This window comes from Dipodomys spectabilis, unplaced genomic scaffold (assembly GCF_019054845.1).
Source record: "Dipodomys spectabilis isolate Male_0828 unplaced genomic scaffold, ASM1905484v1 ptg000019l, whole genome shotgun sequence".
NCBI classification, from domain to species: domain Eukaryota; kingdom Metazoa; phylum Chordata; class Mammalia; order Rodentia; family Heteromyidae; genus Dipodomys; species Dipodomys spectabilis.
The window spans coordinates 14,383,192-14,406,301 of record NW_024870696.1 but is presented as its reverse complement, the minus strand read 5'-3'; the positions used below and the strand labels follow the sequence as shown (position 1 = coordinate 14,406,301).

Sequence of the window (23,110 nt, the reverse complement as noted above, 5' to 3'; positions counted from 1 at the left end):
CTACTGCAGGACAGAGTAGGAGAGACACTTGAACTTACAGGCACAGGAAGGAACTTCCTGAACAGAGTCCCAGGGTCACAACAAATTGGAGAGAGACTCGACAAATGGGACTACCTTAAAATAAAAAGCTTCTGCACAGCTAAATCTATTGCAACCAAGCTAGAAAGACAGCCAACTAATTGGGAAAAAATATTTACCAGCAATATATCAGACAAGGGGTTAATATCCAGTATATACAGGGAACTCAAGAAACTAATCCCTCCTAAACCTAACAAACCAATTACTAAATGGGCAAGGGAACTAAAGACTTCTCAGATGAAGAAATAAAAATGGCAAAGAAACACAGGAGGAAATGTTCATCATCCTTGGTTGTGAAGGAAATGCAAATAAAGACAACCCTGAGATACCACCTTACCCACAAGTCAGCCAATGACAAATGCTGGAGGGGATGTGGAGAAAGAGGAACCCTATTACACTGCTGGTGGGAATGTACACTTAAACAACCACTTTGGAAAGCAGTCTGGAGGGTCCTTAGAAAGCTAAAGATTGACCTCTCTTATGACCCAGTCATACCACTTCTAGGCATCTACCCTGAACAACAGGAACCAATATACAAGGACACGTGCACCTCCATGTTTATTGCAGCACTGTTCACAATAGCTAGGATATGGAAACAACCCAGATGCCCCACCACAGATGAATGGATCCAAAAATTGTGGTATCTATACACAATGGAATATTATTCGGCCATTAGAAATGACAAAATAATGACATTTTCAGGGAAATGGATGGAGCTAGAAGAAATCATGTTAGGCGATGCAAGCCAAGAGCAAAGAGACAAACGGCACATGGTCTCCCTGATAAGTGGATGTTAAATCCAAAATGTTAGATGATATGACAAAATTAACAGGACTTAAGAAACAAAGAACTCCCGCTCATCTGGTCGAACCACTACTAAATAATCCCATGCTGCTGATCACATGTATGGTGTATATGTGTACACCGTTATATGCTATAGACCGTGATAGACAATTTGCTCCAGGAAAGTCAGAATGTGTTTGTGACTTTAACTGAGTATCACTATCCCACAATACTGTGAAATTTGGGAAGTTATGTAATCACTTAATCACAATAAGAAAAATTTTTAAAAAAAGATAAGCAGCAATATGCTAGGCTGAAGATGTGGCTTGGGTGGCTGAGTGACAGCCAAATTAAGTGGGAGGCCTTGAATTCAAATTGGTATCAGAAAAAAAAAAAGCCCAAGATTTGAAGGGCTTCAGTTACTAATTGTTGATCTGACTTTAATAGCCCTTTATGTGTGACAAAATTCGGCCATTTTTCTCTTCTGCTTTGGTTTTAACTTTCTTTTTTTGATTTGTTGTGGGGCTTGATCTCAGGGCCTGGGTGCTGTCCCTGAGTTCTTTAGCTCAAGGATAGCACGCTACCACTTTGAGTCACAGCTCCACTTCCAGTTGAGTAGCTAATTGGAGATACGAGACTCATGGGGACTTTTCTATCTGGGGTTGGCTTCCAACCATGATCCTCAGATCTCAGCTTCCTGAGTAGTCAGAATGAGTCACTGGCACCTGGCACTGCTTTTTTTTTGGGGGGGGGGGGGGAGAGGGGGGTGTTGGTTGTGGGGCCTAACTCTGGGCCTGGGCGCTGTCCCGGAGCTCTTCAGCTCAAGGCAAGCGTTTTACCACTTGAGCCACAGCGTCACTTCCGGTTTTCTGGTGGTTAACTGGCGATAAAAGTCTCATGGACCTTTCCTGGCCGAGCTGGCTTTGAACCACGATCCTCAGATCTCAGCCTCCTGAGTAGCTAGGATTACAGGTGTGAGCCATCAGTGCCTGGCTTGCTTTTGTTTTCTTACCATACACTTTTCTTTCTTTCTTTCCTTTCTTTCTTTCTCTCTCTTTCTTTCTTTCCTCCTTTCTCTCTCTCTCTCTTTGTTGGTTGTGGGGCCTGAACTCTAGTCTCAGGAGCTGTCCCTCAGCTCTTCAGCTCAAGGCTAGCGCTCTATTACTTTTGCCACAGTGCCACTCCCAGCCTCTTCTGCTTATGTGGTACTGAGGAATCGAACCCAGGGCCTCATGCATGCAAGACAAGCACTCTACTACTGAGCCACCTTCCTAGCCCAATGCACTTTTTTCTTATTGTCCCAAGTTTGGGTGCCAAAAGAACAGCTATTTTAGCTACCTATTCAGACTAGCTGCACAGAATGCTATCTAATCATTTGATCTCCCCACATTGTGATTTCACAAAACTTGTCTAATTGTCAATGTATTGCTGATGAGCACATTTTGCTTCTGTATGTTTTTTAAAGCAGCCATGTTTAATATTATGAAATATTATCTGTCTGCTCCTTTCCCCACCCTCTAGAGCAGTGATAAATTTGAGAGCATGCTCAGCAGAATCTGATTATATTATGCACAGTACACATGTTCATCACCAAAACTGTACTACTCAGAATGTATGCATGTACAATGAATTGCTGAGACTTCAAAATTCCAGTTCCTCAGAACCAATTTTATTAGTCAATGCATACCAAAGATAGGTGGTAAAAGAAGTATTAGTTTTACAGGTTTTCTTTCCCCCATCCCTAAATCCCTCTCCTATCATAGACCGTGATCTTTCAGTCTTTTGATTAAGCCTTGCTAGCTGTGTGCCGCTGCAGCACCAAAGAAACTGCTTTGCAGCCTGTCACCTCTTCTGGGAGACAGCCATCTTGGTCTCGGAGAGTGGGGTCAGCGCCAGATTGGAGCAGCAGCTCCACAATATCCAAAAATTCACAGGCAGCAGCTGTAAGGAAAATCGACAAATACAAAGAAAAGTTTACAGTGAGACAGAGAAATGACTTCACTTGAGCAGGGAAGGCAAGTGGTGAGCAATAAAGATCACTGAACAGTGAGCAGCTAGCAGTACCTTAAGGATGATCAGGCCTTGTAATGTTAACTGTGGCTCATTACTGGATTTTGAAATCTTTCAAAAATCAAATATACCTTTTTGGTTGCTTAAAAAAATATATATCAGGGCTGGGAAGGTGGCTCAGTGATAGAGTGCTTGCCTCACATGCATGAGGCCCTGGGTTCAATTCCTCAGCACCACATAAGCAGAAGGCCAGAAGTGGTGCTCTGGCTCAAGTAGTAGAGTACTAGCCTTAACCTGAAGAGCTGAGGGATAGCGCCTAGGCCCAGAGTTCAGGCCTCATGACCACCCCCCCCCCCCAATATACATTATACATACACATTCATATATATATATAACTTGTGAGGACTGTTGACTATTCTTTAAGGCTAGAACAATGGCAAAGAATAAAAAATACATCACCTAAGTATATTTTATGTTGATTTTTATTTCAGAATGATAGGTGTGCTTGCCATGTCAAAAGGCTACATGTGTTTTATTATTTATTACTATTATTTCATTATTTATTTTATTATTTTATTTCATTATATTAATGTTTATTTATATCATTTATTTGTCTTTTAAGATGGAGTAAATGTTTTACTAACAGAACTTTAAAATGAATATACAGGGGAAAAAGCTGGTCTAGTCATTGGACCCACTGCTCTGTAAAACTTTAATAAAGTAGAAATGTTACCACTGACAAGTCTAAGACAGAAGGAAGGGAAAATGGCTTGTAGATATTAAGACTTATTACAAAGGTGGATGGCATTCCACTGAATGGACAAACAGACTAAATGATAGGGCAGAGAAGTATCTATTCTGCATAACCATAAGACTTTGACTATGACAAATCTGTCATCAATCACTGAGGAAACAAAGGCCTAATAATCAGATAGGCTGAAAAGGCAAAAAAAATACATTTCACACAAAATTAAACATAAATGGTAAAAGGTTAAAAAATGAGTACTTTACTAATCAAATAAATGAAAATTAAAACTATGAGATACCATTTCATACCCAACTAAATCTGTTGAAACCTTTGAAACCAAGTTTGTTTTTTTTTTTTGTTTCTGTTTTTGTCAGTTGTGGGGCACTGTCCCTGAGCCTCTTTGTGCTCAAGGCTAGTGTTCTACCACTTGAGCTACAGCACCACTTCCTGAAACCTTTGATAATGGGAAATATTGAGGAAGCCTACAGCAAGGGAAACTCCCATTCAGATTCCTACAGTACACACTGAGGTACAGTTACTTTGGACAGCAACTTGGCATTGAACATTAAACTTAAACAAACACATCATGAAACTCTGAGTTTTATGCTCCACAGAACCTTTGCATAAGCTTTCCAAGAGAAAGCTGTAATAGACCACAAATGTAAACATCCCAAATGCTCACAAATGGTAGTAACAGGTAGAAATAAAACACTGCTTACTTGTATAGAGAAATCCCATACAATATTGAAAACTAATGAACTTCACAGGTTTATCTCTAAAATAAAATGTTGAAGGAAAAAAGCAAGTCAGGACAATACATTTAGTATGATTCTATTTAAAGAATAGATAGGCGAAGGAGGAAACTGAGAAAAAGCATTTGGCCTTTCAATGTTAAAGATCACATTAGCTGTGATTTCCTCATGATGACCAAGTTCCTGATATTCCTGTTTTGCTGTGTTGTTTTAACCAAAGGGAGGTTGAATTTTATCAACAGCTTTTTCTACAAACATTGAAGTGATTTTTTTGTTCTTTATTTTTTAATAGGTTGATATGGTATAATACAATAATTTTCAACTGCCATGTCTACATGCATTCTAATTCTACACTTATTTGATCATAATTATTGTCTTTCTTATAACTGGCTGAGGTCTAATTGCTAATAACTTACTAAAGATTTCTTCATCTATGTTCATATAGGATATTAACCTATAACTTTTTTAATATATATTTTTATTGTAAAGATACTGTACAAAGGGGTTACAGTTACATGAGTAAGATAATGAATACACTTCATTTGAGCAAGCTTTTTTTTTGGGGGGGTTGGTCGGGGGGCTTGAACTCTGGGCCTGAGCGCTGTCCCTCAGCTCTTCAGCTCAAGGCTAGCATTCTACGACTTGAGCTACAACACCACTTCCAATTTTCTGGTGGTTTATTGGAGATCAGAGTTTCCCAGACTTTCCTGCCCCGACTGGCTTTGAACTGCGGTCCTCAGATCTCAGCCTCCTGAGTAGCTAGGATTACAGGTGTGAGCCACTGGAGCCCAGCAAGCTTTCTTTTTCTTTAATGCTTTTTCCTTGTATGGTATCAAGGTAATTCTAGCTTTATATTGGAAAATGTTCTTTCTTCTTTAAACATTTAATAGAACTCACCATCAGAAACAACTGAAACTTGCAGATGTTACTGTGGGAATTTTGAATAACCAAATCAATCTCTGCAACAGATACAGGGCCATCCAGATTTCTTTTTCTTTTTTGAGAGAGGACTTTGATAGTATATATTTTCTAAAAATGACTTTACATTTACGAAGAAGTTTTTAAAATTTTTATTTAAGACAGCTCAAATTTCTGCTTCTCTTATGGTTCAGGAGATCAGTTTTTCTTTTCTTTTTTACTTGAAATCATTTTGTACTCTTTAGCATAGGCTGTTCTATTTTCCCTGTCTATAGGAGTAGGCTATAGGAGTGTAGTACTATGCCTGGCTTGTGGAGTGTTTTTTTTTTTTTTAAATAGTCCATAGTATGGTCTACACCTCATGGAACACGATGAAAATTTGGTGTGCACTTAAAATAACATGTATTGCTTATTAGATGAAGTGTTCTATTAAAATTAAATGAAGGTATGGTCTTATGTGAATCTGTTATATCCTTGAATTTTTGTCCACTTGCTCTATAACCTGATTTCTTTTCTTCTTGTTTCCCTCCCCCCTTTTTTTTTCTAGTCCTGGGGCTTGAACTTAGGGCTGGGTACTGTCCCTGAGCTTCTTATGCTCAAGGCTAGCGCTCTACCACTTGAGCCATAGTGCCACTCCTGGCTTTTCCTGTTTATATGTGGTATTGAGGAATCGAACCCAGGGCTTCATGTATGCTAGGCAAGCACTCTACCACTAAACTACCTTCCCAGCCCTCTTTCTTTTTTTGCATTCCACTCTTTTATGTTGAATGTAGAGCAGCAGAACCTGAAGCAAATCTCTCTCTCTCTCTCTCTCTCTCTCTATATATATATATGTAGATATCTTTATACATCTATATACATACGCATACATCGTGAAGAAATCAACAGTTAATGTGATCTTTAACAGTGAAAAGCCAGGGCTGGGAAGGTGGCTCAGTGGTAGAGCGCTTGCCTTGCATGCATGAGGCCCTTGGTTCGATTCCTCAGCACCACATAAGAAAAAAGAAAAAAGCCAGAAGTGGCGCTGTGGCTCAAGTGGTAGAGCGCTAGCCTTGAGCTGAAGAGCTGAGGGACAGTGCCTAGGCCCAGAGTTCAGGCCCCACAATCGGACCCCCCCCCCCCAAAACACACACACACACACACACACACACACAAAATAACAGTGAAAGGCCAAATGCTTTTTCTCAGTTTCCTCCTTCCCCTAATGCCAAGCACCGTGGGGGGTGCAGGGGGAGAATGAGCAAGTGAGCTAGCGGACACCACTGTGGTACACTTCTCAGAGCAAGAACTTACCTGTATCCTTAACAGGTCTGGCGTAGTATAAACTCAAGTTAATTGTTTTTTTAAATCACTGTTGTTACATTGTTATTATTATTATTTTTTTGTTGTTGTTTTGCCAGTTCTGGGGCTTGATCTCTGGGCATGGGCACTGGCCCTGAGCTTCTTTTGCTCAAGGCTAGTGCTCTACTACACGCACGCGAGCACACGCGAGCGCGCGCACACATACACACACACAGAGAAAGAGAGCGAGCACACTATATACATCTATCTCCAAACAGGTCTATCTCTTCTGTCAGGACTCTAGTGTGAGTTTTCTGTCAGTACTTCATTGTGAGTTTTGGGTCAATTTAGTTACTATTTGAACTCAGCTTGGGTTTGACATTGCTATAAGTAACTTTAGGGCACCATAGTCTTCCATGCTGGCCTGGGGCCAGTGGCTCATGCCTGTAATCCGAGCTATTCAGAAGGCTGAGATCTGAGGATCTCGGTTCAAAGTCAGGCTGGGCAGGAAAGTCCGTGAGATGCTTATTTCCAACAAACCACTCAGAAAACCGCAAGAGGTGCTACAACTCAAGTGGTACAGCGCTAGCTGAAGAGCTGAGGGATAGTGCCCAGGCCCAGAGTTCAAGCCCCATGACCAAAAACAAAAAAATAAAAAAAAATTAAAAAAATTTCATGCTTGGCATAGGATCTCCATGTCAGTGTTTTTCAGTATTCTTTAACCCCTGGCTTTAGCAGTCTCTGCATGTCTGAATCACAGAGGAAATCTCTCTATGCTTCTGCTCTCTTCTATCAGTAGACTGAACACTGCTGCTTACTACTCACGGTAGGAATGAGATGTGAGTCCACACCCCCCGCCCCCACCCCCGCAATTGTACTGGTCTTAGCCTCAAAGGTGGGGATTTCTCAGTGGTTCCTCACCATTCCCCAAACATCAGGAGGGAGAGAGGGAGAAAAGGGGAGAGAGAGGAGGGCGGAGGGGGGGAGGGGGAGAGGGGAGAGGAGAGTGGTGTTTTGGGCTGGAGAGCTTTCTGCCCTGCCCCCTAGTGGCAAGAATCTTTCATCTTTGCTTTGAACCAGTAAGGTATCCTGAACCGGCTTGGGCCATGAGACAGGAAGAAAGGACAAAGGAGTTTGTTTCCTCAGTGGCTTAAGGATTTCGCCTTTGTATGTGTGAAAGACTTACAATATGGTCATTATAATTAATAATGTGCTGTATTTTTGAAAGTGACTAAAAGAGTTGATTTTAAGTGCTGTAACCACACATAAAAGCATGTGAGTTAATAATGCATGTATAATGCATATCTACTTCAAAACATCATGTATATAATATGTATAAGTTTTATATATCAAAAAAAAAAATGTAAGGCCAACAATAGGGTTTCATACCTGCAATCCAGCACTGAGGAGGTGCTGATGGGAATCATACGTTTTAGGCCAACCTGGGTTACATAGTGAGACCTTGTCTCAAAATATATTGATTGAAAAAAAAAATATATGTTTTTTAAATTCAGGAAAGCAAAGGGTTCCATGCCTGTGTCATGAGCATGCTTACCTTTTTTGATTCCTCTCATGAGCTCTAGTAATGAGAAAAGCATGCTGAGTGAGGTCTCCTCTGGGTCTCAGGTTTCTAGTTACGTTATGGTAGCTAACTTTAAGAATATTAATGTTAGCTATTTTTAAAATTTACTTTTATGGTGGCTCCCTTTGCTCTGCCAAAGCAAAAATAGCTTGTTGGTCTTTTATATGTTTTGCCACTCTCTGGGGGCTTTGTAATCTCTGTTCTCTTAGGAGTTCACAAAAAGTTAAGATTTTTGTAGCTTGTTGGTGTGTGGGCAAAGTTCTCTTGCAATTTCTCCTACATCTTAAGTGGAAGTAAAACTCTCTTATGGATTTGGTTTTCAGCTGGGTGGTGGTGGCTCACGCCTGTAATCCTAGCTACTCAGGAGACTGAGATCTGAGGATCACAGTTCAAAGCCGGCCCAGGCACGAAAGTCCGTGAGACTCTTATCTCCACTAAACCACCAGAAAACCAGAAGTGGCACTGGGCTCAAGTGGCAGGGCCTTGGGCTGAAGAGCTGGGGGACAGTACCGAGGCCCAGAGTTCAAGCCCCACAACTGAAAAAAAAATTGGTTTTCAATGATTTACTTGTAAAACATTGCCTCTTTTGGTAAAAGATGAAATGTTTTGCTGGCTTCCCTAGGCATCCCCCACGTGGATGCCGCCAGCTGAGTGCTTGCTGGCTAAATGCTGTGAAACAGACAAGAGAAAATAGTAGAAACCAGGCTGTGGTGGGTTATAAATTTAGAGTAGCTTTGGTGATTGTATTAGTTATCGCAATGAGTTTACCAAGCTGTGTAGTGCACAAACATATAGGCCTCAGAGATAAGAAGGCAAACATTTTCTGAGGTAACATTAGATCACTAGAGAACCCTATCTCTGCCTTCAGTGGCGTGAGATTTCTTAGATGGTTATTAGGACTACAAAAATTAAACTACTATTTGATAAATGAATGAGTAGAGAATAGAGAAAAGGTTGAAGGAAGCAAAACTTGCCTATTTCAATCCCGTGACAACTGGACTGGCTGAGAGAGTATATTTGGAGAGTGCTTGAGTCTCAAGAAGTACTCTGCATCTTGAAGGATGGTACAGAGAGGGAAGAGGGCAGAGACAGAACTGTCTTTGCTAAAAGATCAAAGAGAAGGTGTTTAGGAAGGGAATATATCATTCTTTTGAGAATATCTGTGTGGTACAGGGGGTGAACTTGTTTTTTGTGTGTGCTGATACAAGAGTTTGTATCAGGACATCTTGATTCATGTTCATGGCTGGCTTCTTACCACTTGAACCATGCCTCTAGTCTTCTTGTGGTGTAGGGGACTGACTGTGCCTTACTCATGATAAATATACACTGTACCATTGAGCTACACCACCAGTACTCCAGCTTACACTGAAAAATTTGGTAGCCCCTCTGTTCAACATATTAATAACAAAATTAGTAAAAAAAAAAAAGAAAATGAAAGGTGTCTCTCAAAATCATTTAAATATATATTTTAGATTTCATAGGAGTTTTACGATGAAACACTGCACACCACATTATATTTAAATGGAAGACAATTCTTATAAAATACAAGAAAAAGATACATTGCCTCTATCAGGTAGCTGCAAGAGAGGATTCTGCTAAGAACTAGCTATATAATATCTGTACTTTGAACAATAATCACTTAACCATTATTCCACAGCTATCAGTCTTAACTTACTGTAGGGAATATTTGATTAACTTTAAAAGCAGTATCACAAGAATAAACTTCTCAGTGTACAAATCTACAACTCAGGATAATAATCAACATAACCTATCAAATCACACTTAGTTTTGAATCTGACCCAAAACTTAAGCATGAGAATCAGGGCGAAGTAGACGTGAGTTATAGCTGAAGACACAAAGAATGGTCCTTTAAAACAAAGGGACATTAGTTCCATGTGTCCTGTATGATGAAGCAGTGAGATATGATATAATCTATGGCTACCAACCCAGGAACGGAACTTAAAATTTAAATTCTACATCTCCAGGGCTAAAGCCAATCATCTAGAAAATGTTATCTGAGTTGTATAACAATTTTCTTAATTGACAGATATGAGTGAAATTTTAGCTGAAATCTGGCTGTAAAGTGAAATTTATATTTGGAATTAAGAGCTGCAAAAAAGTACTTCCACGCAAGGGATATGGTATCTATATTAAAGGAATTTTATTAACAAGTGATTGGGTTTATGCAAAAATAGACTCACATTAAGGTAAACAAGCAGGATACTGTAGTACAGACCAAAAAAAAAAAAAGACAAAAAAAAAGAAGACACTGACTTGAATGATGAGGTGCCTACTTTTAAGCCACACCTGTGAATCTTATTCTGATATGAGGAGGGCACAGGCAGTACCTGTGGAAACTGGTCCACATAGGTGCTCAACAAATGGTTGATGGAAAATGTACTTGGTAGTTCCAGTCAGATAGTAAGCTACTTGAATATATACTCTTTTGTATTCTACTCTTCATTGAGCACAGTGTTAACAAGTTAGCAGTTAATCAAATACATTAGTTAATTCATTTCTCTGCATCTTCAGTGAAGTACTAGTCACAAAGTAGAGTTGTATTTCAGAAATGCTTAAGCTGCATACCCCCTTAAATCAAAGGCAACGATGATGAGAGAGGGATGAGATGGAGAGTGCTAACATTTCACCAAATTAATGAGGAAATATACCGGTGTCCACAATGTGCTGGGAAATACAAAACCAGTCATAAGCCCATCTCAGAAAAGCTTGAGCAGGTCTACAGGGAGTAGTCCAGTTGCTGAATTTATGGTACCCTGGGAACCTCTATTTGTCAAGTGCCATAGAGTCAGCCCTGACACTGGCACAGGTGAAGATGAATTTTCATTCACAGCAGTGAGCCTTCTGACTCCATTAATCCTCAGGGTTTTGATGATGAATTTCTTTCTTTTTTTATTTTATTTATTTTCACTCTAATGCCTCCTCCCACTGCCCTGTAAGTGTAGAGTGAACAGAACAGATGGTGCTTTACGTGGAAGACTGAGGGCTCATGAGGATACAAAGCCTGCCCACTCTGTAATCACATGACCAAATGTGTAAGAAAAAACCTTGATTTCCCTTGGGAGATACACATGCGATGATACTAATGTATTCCCAGTGGAGGAAGAGGAGGGGAAGACCAACAGGCCATTTATAAGGAAGAACACACTTATACCAATATGCACATCAGCAAAGATCATGTTTAATAACAAAATAACATGTAGGCTAGTATCTGAAGATTCAAAACACTTAGGTAAAACACAGGCAAATAAGAATTTAAATATGCTACTGTATAAAAACCATTAGAATGAATAAGGACATGTGGTAGTACAATGCTGGCCTCTAGTTAACCTGTGATTGGCTCTGACCCAGTTTTAATCCAAAGAAACCAGGATTTACAACCTGCTTAAGGATGGAGTTTGACAACTGATCTAATCAGAAGAGCTGTCAACACAAGGACAGCTGTCAAGCTCAGCTGTAATTCATAAAAAATAATAGCTAAGCCCCTAAAGACCTCCCCAATACTGTCTGCACTTACTGGGTTTAACTGCACTTAGAGTTTTATGAAAGTTCCAAGACTCAGTGAGGACCCTAAAATCAAATCAAATTAACAAAGCTATTGAGTACCTCCTAAATAAAGAGTTAAATGGTATTAAATGACTAAATGGATAAAATATGCCTGCAGACTACTATGTCATATATAATAGATGCCATGCCTCCAAGTTTGCCACTTTGCAGGTTATTTTGAAGAGAATCTCCTGGTTTCTTTTGCCTGGGCTGGCTTCAAACTGTGTTACTCAAGGTCTCAGCCCCCTGAGTAGCTAGAAATACAGATTAGAGCCACAGTCACCTGGCTCATTGTTCTATTTTCATACATGCATAAAAGAAGTTCCTCCCTATTAACCCTTCCCTGTTACCTATGCTCTAGCAGAGCCTGTTTACTCTCTTGTAATCACTTTCTCTAAGATATTGCTGTGTATTTTACCAAGCAAGTGAGTATTCAATAAATATTTGTTGAATGAATAAAGCATAATTAAAAATATAGAACTGGCAGGGAGGAATACTCATATAATCTTAGCTTTTGGAGGCTAAGGAAGGAAGGTTAGAATTTGAGCAAGGCCAGCCTGGGCCATATAGTGAGACTCTGTCCTTGAGGCAACCTCTACTCCCCAAACCTACACATTAGGTATTTCAAGCTTGTAATTAGTAATCCTAGCGAGAGTTGGGAGGCAGAGATCAGGGGATGGAGGTTTGAGGTCAGCTCTAGCATAAAAGTTTACAAGACTGTCTGAACAAATGGCTGGACTCATGATATATGCCTGCTCATCCAACTGCAGGGAAAACACAAAGGACAGATGCAGTGGTATGAACCTGTCATCCCCAGTAGGCAAAAACAAAAGGAAGATCACAATGCAGGCTGACTTGGGCATACAGTGAGACCTTACCTCAATAATAACTATAGCAAAATAGTGCTGGAGGCATGGCTCAAGTGGAAGAGTGCCTGACTGTCTAGCAAGCCTTGAGTTCAATTCCAAGTACTGCTCCTTCCCCCAATAAAACTCAAAGGATAGTTACAGGACACAGAAAACAAAAAACTCATGGTAAGTTTTAATTCACACAGGAAATAAATACATATGACTCCAAATATAGAAATTAACAAAAGAGTTTATCGGAAAAAGTTTCTAGGGGCTGGCAGTGTGGCTTAGTGGCAGAATTCTTGCCTAACATGTATATAACCTTGGGTTCGATCCCTCAGTACCACATAAACAGAAAAAGCCAGAAGTGGCATTCAAGTGGTAGAGTGCTAGCCTTGAGCAAAAGAAGCCCAAGCCCTGCCTGAGTTCAAGGCCCAGGCTGACCAAAAAAAAAATAAAAAAGAAAAAAACAGAAAAAGGAAAAAGTTTCTATATTATTATTGTATTGTAGTTTTACAACTATTTTTTTCCTTAGGCAACCAATATTACTGGCTTTTTGTATAACTGTCCAAGGATATCTTACATACCTATTAGTGAATATGTATTTAGTCATAGTAACTCACTATGTATATACTGTTCTATGGCTTAATTCTTTTACTTAGTAATATATCTTAGAGATTTTTTTCAGTTAGTACACAGAAAATATAACTTACTATAAAACCAGTCAGAAAGAGCTTTAAAAAAAGACCTACTCTGTCCAGGGAATGGAAACGAGGTTTTTTTATTTGTTGATGTTTTCCTTTATTTTTGTCTTGTTTGTTCATTTGTGTCTTTGGGAGGGCAAGGGGATCCCGGCACAGAAATGGAGGGACACAGGGTAAACAAGAGTAGTAGTGGCACTCAATAGACAGACACTATGTTGAAAATGAGCTATACAACTTGTGGGTGGGAATGGGAGGGAAAACTGGGAGAGAGCAAGGGAAGGCATAACATTTTCCAAAAAGAAATGTGTTCTTTACTTAACTTATGTAAGTGTAACCCCTCTGTAATCACTTTTATATTAACAATAAAAAATTTAAAAACCTTACTTTGTTACTATCTATGAATGCATTTTACATATATCAAACTTAAATGGACATGTTCCCACATCCATAAAGTCAGTCACCCCTTGTGCTTAGCCAGGAATGACAGAATGACTCATCTAGATTCTCATGGGCACATAACCGTCTGGTTTAGCTATTGTGACATTTTCTGTAAGGAAAAAAATCACCTACCACAGAGAAGGCATTTTAAAAATGTCTGAACGAAAGAAAGAAGGAATGAAGGGATGAAAATAAGAAATGACTCTAGAACATGTGGGTGCAATGGCAGGGGTTGACTTTGTAAGCAAAGGGGCGATCTCCAGACCTTACAACTCATATTTGGAGTAAGAGGAAATAAACTTCTTGAAGGAAGGTATCAGGAGAAGAGTAGCCCTGGATTTTGTGCTGAAGGCCTTACAAATCAGTGAAAGGTTTCTTCTCTTTTCTGACTCTGTGGTTCTCTGACTTTTATGCTTGTTTATTTCAGAACAGCATCACAGATACAGGGGTGGCTGAGAAATGTTTCTTTTGGAGCCAAAAGTTAAGGGAAAGTGGCTCAGTGGTAGAGTGCTTGCCTTGTATGCATGCATGAAGCCCTCAGCACTACATAAGCAGAAAAAGCTGGAAGTGGCATTGTGGCTCAAGTGGTAGAGTGTTAGCCTTGAGCTGAAGAGCTGAGGGACAGCACCTAGGCCTAGAGTTCAGGCCCCAGGATGCACCAAAAAAAAGAAGAAAAAAGTTAAGGTTTATAACAGACAGCTTTTGGTAATGTTAGAAGAGCTATATGACAGATATACCACAAGAACAAGTTTGAAGAATGAGTTCTATGGAAGAAGACTTGGAAGGGTCTCACGTCTAGTAAATCTAGAGATGTGGGTTTGAATTCATGGGTTTTCAGGAAAGTTTATTAATCCCTTTGGGTTTTGCTTCCCTGATTTATAAAATGGGAAAACAATAGCTACTTTATAGACAGCTTTTTTTTAAGCCAGAAGCCTCAAGATTAGCCTTTACTATATTGTATATATACATTTTTTTTGTGGTGCAGGATTGAATTTTGGGCCCCTAGTCATGTACATATACATATTAATAGTTCTTTCAAAGGTGTTGATATTATATATAAATACATCTATATCTCTCATATATAACATTAATTATATAAATAGTAATATAAAAATAATATATAATATGTTAACATGTATAATGTTTTATATGTGTATATATGTATATATATTTTGCCTCAATAGAGGAATATAGAAAACAAGATCTTGCCTATTACAAACAATGTCGCAGTAAGGCATATGCCTATGACTTGAATTGCAGGATTTTAAGATATGTTTGCCGGGCTGGAAAGGTGGCTCAGTGGTAGAGCGCTTGCCTTGCATGCATGAGGCCCTGGGTTCGATTCCTCAGCACCACATAAGCAGAAAAAAAAAAGCTGGAAGTGGCGCTATGGCTCAAGTGGTAGAGTGCTAGCCTTGAGCTGAAGAGCTGAGGGACAGCGCCCAGGACCAGAGTTCAGGCCCCACGACTGGACCCCCCCCCCAAAAAAAAAGAAAAAAAAAAAGATACGTTTGCCTTCAACCTTACGACATTTTGCTAAACTGTTCTCTAATTAGTTGTACCAGTTGACACTTATATCAGCAATGTATCAGTTCTTGTTGCTTCACACTATGCTCCACATAGTCCTAATATTTTAGATGTTTACATTGTTTACATGCTGCTGATGGGCCAATGTGAAGTTATATCTAAATATTTTAATATGAATATGCTTGAATATTTAATATGAATATGCTGTTTGCAGACAGTTCTCCAAGTGTCTCTCATGTTTCTGCTTACTTTATGAGCAGAAGTACTGACAGCTTTTGTTCTAGACTATGTTTTCAAACATGTTTGTATATTGAACAGCCTTGGACAATTAAAAGATAATGTTTCTAAAAAAAAAAAAAAAGATAATGTTTCTAACCAGGCACTGGTGGCTCACACCTGTAATCCTAGCTACTCAGGAGGCTGAGATCTGAGGATAGCATTTTGAAGCCAGCCTGGGCAGCAAAGTTTATGAGACTCTTACCTCTAATTAAGCACCAAAAGTTAGAAGTGGAACTGTGGCTCAAGTGGTAGAGGACTCACACGCGTAAACAGAAAAGGGATAGTGTTTCTGTCCAGAGCAGAAGCAGACTTATCTACTGACCAACATAATAAAAATATGTTCATTAGGGCAAGAATCAGGCAGGTTTCTTGAAGCTCATAATAAAAGATTTCTTAAGATTAGGGTTCCGGCCTGGCGCCAGTGGCTCATGCCTGTAATCCTAGCAACTCAGGAGGCTGAGATCTGAGGATTGCGGTTCAAAGCCAGCCCGGGAAGGAAAGTCCGTGAGACTCATCTCCAATTAACCATCAGAAAATCAGAAGTGGCATGGTGGCGCAAGTGGGAGAGCACTGGCCTTGAGCTGAAGAGCTCAGGGATAGTACCCAGGCCCAGAGTTCAAGCCCAAGACTGACAAAAAAACAAAACAAAAAAGATTAGGATTCTTAAGCTGCAACACATAATGCATGCAGTCTCAGTACCCTGTGTTATAGATAATAAAGTTTTAGTCTCTGATGCAAGAATTTCTTTGTCTTTTGCCTATGACAATGAAGTTGGGCTAATTTGACTGCAGGCAAGTAGTTCTTGATAGGTAAAAGATGAGGTTAATAATCTTTTCTTGTTTTTATGCACTGTATGGGTCTTCTCATTTGTTAATTGATCACTGATTTTTTTGGGGGGGCTATTTTTCTACGGGTTGTTATTATCATTGACTAAGTAGATGTAGTCTTTATATTGCAAAAACTAAGCCTATGGAGGTTATCTGCATCATAGTATTTTCTTGTCTTTAGCTTGCATTTTTATTTTGCTTTGTTTTATAGAAGTTTCAAACTTATAGTCAAATTATCAAAATTTATAGTATGTACTTTTTGTGCTTTGGAAAGAAACATTTCATATTCAGTATTTTTTAAATGTTTAAATGTTTTCTTTTTTCTGTTTTAACTTCAATCTATTTCATATTGATTTACATGAGTGGTAAGTTGTCCTGGTTATCTGTTGTTGTATAGCAAGCGACTCAAAACCTACTGGCTTACCCTTTTCAATTGAAACAGGGTCTGGCAAACCTCAGATAGTATCAACTCCTATATATGTACACTTTTTCCAACATATACTACCTATGGTAAGGCTTAATTTACAAATTAGAGACAGTAAGATATTAATAGCAATAACTGACAAAGCAAAATAATGATAACTATATACTATAAAGAAGCTATTTAAATATGGTTTCTCTTTAAGTATCTTATTACCCTGCACTCATCATTTTTCTTGTGATGATATGAAATGACACAATGCCTCTATGATAAGATATAGGAATGCCCCAAATACTGTGATATGTTAGACTACTATTAAACTGTCAATTGAACACAAGCATTGTGATCTGATTGATCTGATTAACTGAGACCACTACTAAGCAACAAATGTGTGAATGCAGCATGAATAGGCTGATAAAGGAATGATTAATCTTCCAGGTTGCTACAGAAGAATGGTGTAGAATTTCATCACCCTACTCAGAACAGTGTGGTATTTAAAAATTATTATTAATGTAATTTTTAGAACATTTCATACTTTTGGACCACAGTTGATCAATGGTAGTTAAAACAGCAAAAACAAAACAACCTTCAGATAAAGGAGCTACTGTACATTAAAGGAAGTAGTTCTTATAGGAGAGATATAGATTCTACTGTGATAATGACTGGCATCTTAGATATCGCTGACAATACCAATTATACAATATGAATTTTCAACGGGGGGCTGAAGGAATCTCTATTTCTGATGGTGGTGCAGAAATGCTTAATTTAGTGTGACTGCATCTAAGAATTTTAACAGATCATCAACAAAAGTTATTATTTCTGCTAGGTTGGATAAAATATCTTACCATAATGAAGAGCTGTTTGGCCTTCATTGTCCTGTAAAAGAAACAAGTAATACATTTTAGAAGTGTACAAAAAGACAAGGATAATGAAAACTATTTTGCTGGTCAATTAAGACTTTTCTGCCTGGGCTTACTTTGGACCTTAATCTTCAGATCTCGGTCTACTAAGTAGTTAGGATTATAGGTGTGGAGCCACTGGCACTCAGCTCATATAGCTTTGCTCATTTTATCAATAAACACTAAGTATGTATTCTCCAGTCCAGTTTCTAATTAAAAATATATTATGAGTTCCTATAATGTCCCGAGTCATGGTGGTTCCTGGCACTGGGAACACAGACATGAATGAGATAGAGAACACCTCTGATGCTAGAAATCTTATATTCTAGGCAGTAAGCTGGGCACTGTGATACATGCTTATAATTCTGGCTACTTGGGAGCAGAGGCAGGGAAATTACTGGAGCCCATGATTTCAAGGCAAGTGTAGGCAACATAGCAGACCCTGTCTTAAACAGAACTGAGAAACAAGGCTCAGGTGGTGAATGCATGGAAAGAAAGCAACAAAAGTAAGAGTTAGGCACTTGAGTAGTGTGAGGTACTATTTTAGAGAAAGCAGGGGCTTGATGAAGTTTTTAAGATGGCTATGTAACCCAAACAACAGATCACAGAATCTGTTGCCATCTTGAACTTGAAGCAAATGTGCTATCAGAGCCATGACTAAAAATTAAAGAGTTTTCTCTCAGGATTTTTCAAAATGGACTATGGGATGGAACTGTGTCAGGAAGGTCATTTACTCTGAGCAAAACTAGAGTATAGTGAAATAAATCAGAAACAAAAGGCAAATATTGTATGATTCTACTTACATGTCACACCCAGAGAAATCAAATTCATAGAGAACGCAAGTAAAATAGTCGTTAACAGGGTGGGCAGGGTAGGAAGGGAAGCATGGGAGTTAGTGTTTAACCAGTGCAAAGTTTCAGTTGATGATAGTGAGTGATAGTTACACAACAGTACAAATGAATATAATGCCACTAAGCTGTATACTTAAAAAGGACAAATTTTGTTGAGTATATTTTGTCACAAGAACAATGGAAAGATATAAGTTCTAAACTGCAAATGACAATGTTCATTTTTGGGAAAAATCCATTTGTAGTAGGAGAGAATGAAACATTTACAGAGAACCAGGTAGTGGTTAGAGATAGAGAGACTCTGGTTTTTTGTCTTTCTAGCTATATCCCTGCCTTTCGTAAGTAAGGCAACAACTGCTCCCTAGACAAATTAATCTTTTTGTCACCTGCAAGCACAGAATACTGTCTAATTCTATGATCTATTTTTTGCTCATCTATCTCCCAATTCATTGACTGCCAATTCCTAGTTAAGAATAGTGATCTGGACTTGCATAGCTATAAATGCTCTTCACTAAACTAAAAAAACTACCCTCCAACTTTTCAAAAACAATATCATGTCTTCTCTCATGTTTCAAAATTTGCTTTCTCTCTTTCTTTCTTATTTATTTATTTATTTTGGGTCCAGTCGTGGGGCCTGAACTCTGGGCCTGGGCGCTGTCCCTCAGCTCTTCAGCTCAAGGCTAGCACTCTACCACTTGAGTCACAGCGCCACTGCCAGTTTTTTTTTTTCCTGCTTATGTGGTGCTGAGGAATCGAACCCAGGGCCTCATGCATGCAAGGCAAGCGCTCTACCACTGAGCCATCTTTCCAGCCCCTCTTTCTTTTTGTGCTGGTCCTGGGACTTGAACACAGGACCTGGGTGCTGTCCCTGAGCTTTTTTGTTCAAGGCTAGTGCTCTACCACTTGAGCTGCAGCCCCATTTTGGGTTTAACTGGAGATAAGAGTTTTATGGACTTTCCTTTCCCCGGCTGGCTTTCAACCACAATCCTCAGACTTCAGACTCCTGAGAGAAGATTAGGATTATAGGTGTGAACCACAGGTTCCTAGTTTTGATATTTTTGATCATTAAAATTAGGCCTATTGTGGAAACATCAGGAACTTGGACCTTATGCAATAAACAAGTTGCTACATTAGTTAAGGACATGGATTCTGCCAAAAGCCATGTGAACTTGGAAGAGCCTCAGGTGACTTTCAACCCTAGGCAATGCCTTGTGCAGATGCCTGCCTTACTCCCCCCCCCCCCCCCCCACATATGTGTGTATACTATATATACCATACTTCTAAATTGTTTTCTGTAACAGAAAACTCTCTTAAGCTGGGTGCCGGTGGCTCACGCCTGTAATCCTAGCTACTCAGGAGGCTGAGATCTGAGGATCGAGGTTCAAAGTCAGCCCAGGCAGGAAAGTCCATGAGACTCTTATCTCCAATAAACTACTCGAAAACCAGAAGTGGCGGTGTGGCTCAAGCGGTAACACGTGGTAGAGTGCTTGCCTTGAGCTGAAGAGCTGAGGGACAGCGCCTAGGCCCAGAGTTCAAGCCCCATGATCGACCAAAAAAAAAAAAAAAGTAAACTCTCTTGAGTGTTACTGGATTTCTTTACGATCGTAATGACTGATGCTCTAATTTACGTCACATTTGAGCCACCATCTCCACTAATGCTTGTTGTAGAGATGTAGTTAAGAAAAAAAAAGAGTTGTATTATAGGGTTGGATTTTTCCATGACATGGCTAAAGAGAATTTTTTTTTCCTATCCAGTGATTTGACACTTAAAATACAAATTTTGTGTAAAAATAGTGTTTCTAGCCAGGCTGGACTCTGGTGGCTCATGCCTGTAATCTTAGCTACTCAGGAGGCAGAGATCTGAGGATCATGGTTCAAAGCCAGCCCAGGCAGGGAAGTCCATGAGATTCTTATATCCAATAAACTACTAAGAAAAAAGCCAGAAGTGGAGCTGTGGCTCAAGTGATAGGAAAAATTCAGGGGTAGTTCCCAGGCCCTGAGTTCAAGCCTCAGAACTAGCCCCCCTCCCAAAATAGTGTTTCTAGCCAATACATAAAAGAAAAGCACTGAAACAAACTGGTTGTAAAGAACTGAAAATAGTGGTAAAAATTATGAGTTAGTAAATGTAGTTTTGAGCAAGTTTAGGTATTTCTATGGTTAAAATGTATTACCTCTCTATAGGATCTGTGACTAAACAGATGATAGCTAAAACTGAAAGTCTGAAAAAGTCAGGTTTTGAAGTAGTTTGCTAGATATATGTCCTTCAGCTACAGGTTTTGGGCTAACTTCTCTTTTGGATTAGCACTTTTAGAGAATGAGGCAGTTTGAGGGGCTTCAACTCAGGGCCTGGGAGCCTTCCCTGAGCTTTTTTTTTTTTTTTGCTCAAGGTTAGTATTCTGCTGCTTTGAACTACAGTTCTAAATCTGGTTTTTAGGTTGTTAATTGGAGATAGGAGCCTCAGACTTTCCTGCCTGGGTGGGCTTCAAACTGTGAACCCTGAGATCTCAGTCTCCTGAGTAGCTAGGTTACAGGAGTGCTGGCAATTTTTTTTTTTTAATTTTTTTTTTTTTTTTTTTTGGTCCAGTCGTGGGACCTGAACTCTGGGCCTGGGCGCTGTCCCTCAGCTCTTCAGCTCAAGGCTAGCGCTCTACCACTTGAGCCACGGCGCCACTTCTGGCTTTTTTTCTTTTTGCTTATGTGGTGCTGAGGAATCGAACCCAGGTCCTCATGCATTCAAGGCAAGCGCTCTACCACTGAGCCACCTTCCCAGCCCCTTTTTTTTAATTTTTAAAAATTTTATTGTCAAGGTGATATACTGAGGAGTTACAGTTACATAAGTAAGGTAGTAAGTACATTTCTTGTCTAACTTGTTACCCCTTCCCTAATTTTTCTCCCTCTTTCCCGTTTCCCAAGCCCCCCAAGTTGTACAGATCATTTCCAACATACTGTCTTGTGATTATTGCTGTTGCATAAATTCCCCCCTTTGTCCTTTGTCTTACCATTTTGTTGTTCCCCTTCCCTTCCTTAGCTCAGATAAACATATACACAATACCCAGGGTACCAAAATCAAATATAGTGACAACAGGGGATAAACCATAGGGGGAAAACACAAAAGAAAAAAGAAATCACATAGTATATTGAGAACAACAATAAAGAAAAACCTCGCGTATTCACGTCTTGGAGTTCATTTTGCTTAGCATCATCTTATATGGTCATATGTATATAGCTATTGAGGTATTCTGCTCATCTGCTAAGATTATCCTAGATGTATACTATTACAAATAGGGGAGACCATGGGACCTATGTTTCTATGGGTATGGTTTACTTCACTTAATATGATTTTTTCCAAGTCCTTCCATTTCCTTACAAATGAGGTAGTGCCATTCTTTCTGATAGAAGCATGAAATTCCATTGTGTGTGTGTGTGTGTGTGTGTGTGTGCACGCGCGTGTGCGTGTGTGCGCGCGCGTGTGCGCGCATGCCCATATATATATGTAATATATCACATTTTCTTGATCCATTCATCTACTGAGGGGCATCTGGGTTGCTTCCATATCTTAACTATGGTAAATAATCCTGCAATAAACATAGTTGTGCTGGTAGCTTTAGTGTGGCCTTGTTTGTAGTCATTTAGGTAAATAGCCAGAAGTGGAATTGCTGAATCATAGGGGGAGCTCTATGTGTAGTCCTTTGAGGAGCCTCTATACTGCTTTCCAGAGTAGCTGAACAAGTTTACACTACTACAAACAATGTAATAGCATTCCCTTTTGGCCACATTCCCTCCAGCATCTGCTGTTATTAGATTTCTTGATTATAGCCATTCTAACTGGGGTGAGGTGAAATCTCAATGTTGGTTTTAATTTGCATTTCTTTTATGACCAGAGAAGTTGAGCATTTCTTCATATGTCTATTGGCCATTCTTATTTCCTCATCAGAAGTCTCTCATTAAGTCTTTAGTCCATTATTAATGGGGTGGTTTTGAGTAGTTATTTTTGGGGGATTTAATTTATTGAGTTCCAAATATATTTTAGATATGAGGCCCTAGTCTGTTGAATGGCTAGTGAAGATCTCCCAATCTGTGGGCGTTCTATTGATCTTGCTAGCTATGTCCTTTGCCATGCAGATGCTCTGAAGTTTAATATAATCCCATTTTTCCAACATTTGTGTGTGCGTGTGTGTTTCTGGGTCTTTATTAAGAAATTTTCAGACTGTGACAAGGAGTCCTAAAGTTTCTCCCAGTTTTCAGGTTATCTGCTTTTATCTCAAGGTCGTTGATCCATTTGGAATTGATTCTTTGCAGGGTGATATATAAGGATCTAACTTTGGTTTTTTATAGGTGTTTAACCAATTTTGCCAGCACCATGAACTGAAGAGGCTTCCTTTATTCCACCCTATTTTTTTTTTGGCTCCCTTATCGAAGATTAGATGGCTATAGGCCTGCAGGATCTTTTGTGGGTCTTTAGTTCTATTCCACTGGTCCTCAAGATTCAGAACATTATAAGGGAATACTTCTCAAATCTCTACGCTAATAAATTTGAAAATCTGGAAGAAATGGAACAATTTCTAGCAAATATTGATATGCGTAAACTAAACCAAGAAGATTT

At 39.3% G+C, this 23,110-nt stretch overlaps 1 protein-coding gene across 1 annotated transcript in view; it reads right to left on the bottom strand.

Moving 5' to 3' along the window:
• Window positions 1-2,596: 2,596 nt before the first annotated feature.
• Window positions 2,597-23,110, bottom strand: part of Acbd6 (acyl-CoA binding domain containing 6) — a 147,216-nt gene continuing 126,702 nt past the window's right edge. Inside the window, exons 7-8 of the mRNA XM_042674390.1 lie at window positions 17,606-17,636; window positions 2,597-2,802 (exon numbers count right to left, since the gene is read on the bottom strand). Of these exons, the coding sequence (XP_042530324.1) occupies window positions 2,648-2,802; window positions 17,606-17,636 (186 nt within the window). The 3' untranslated portion in view covers window positions 2,597-2,647. The remainder of the gene's footprint in view (window positions 2,803-17,605; window positions 17,637-23,110) is intronic.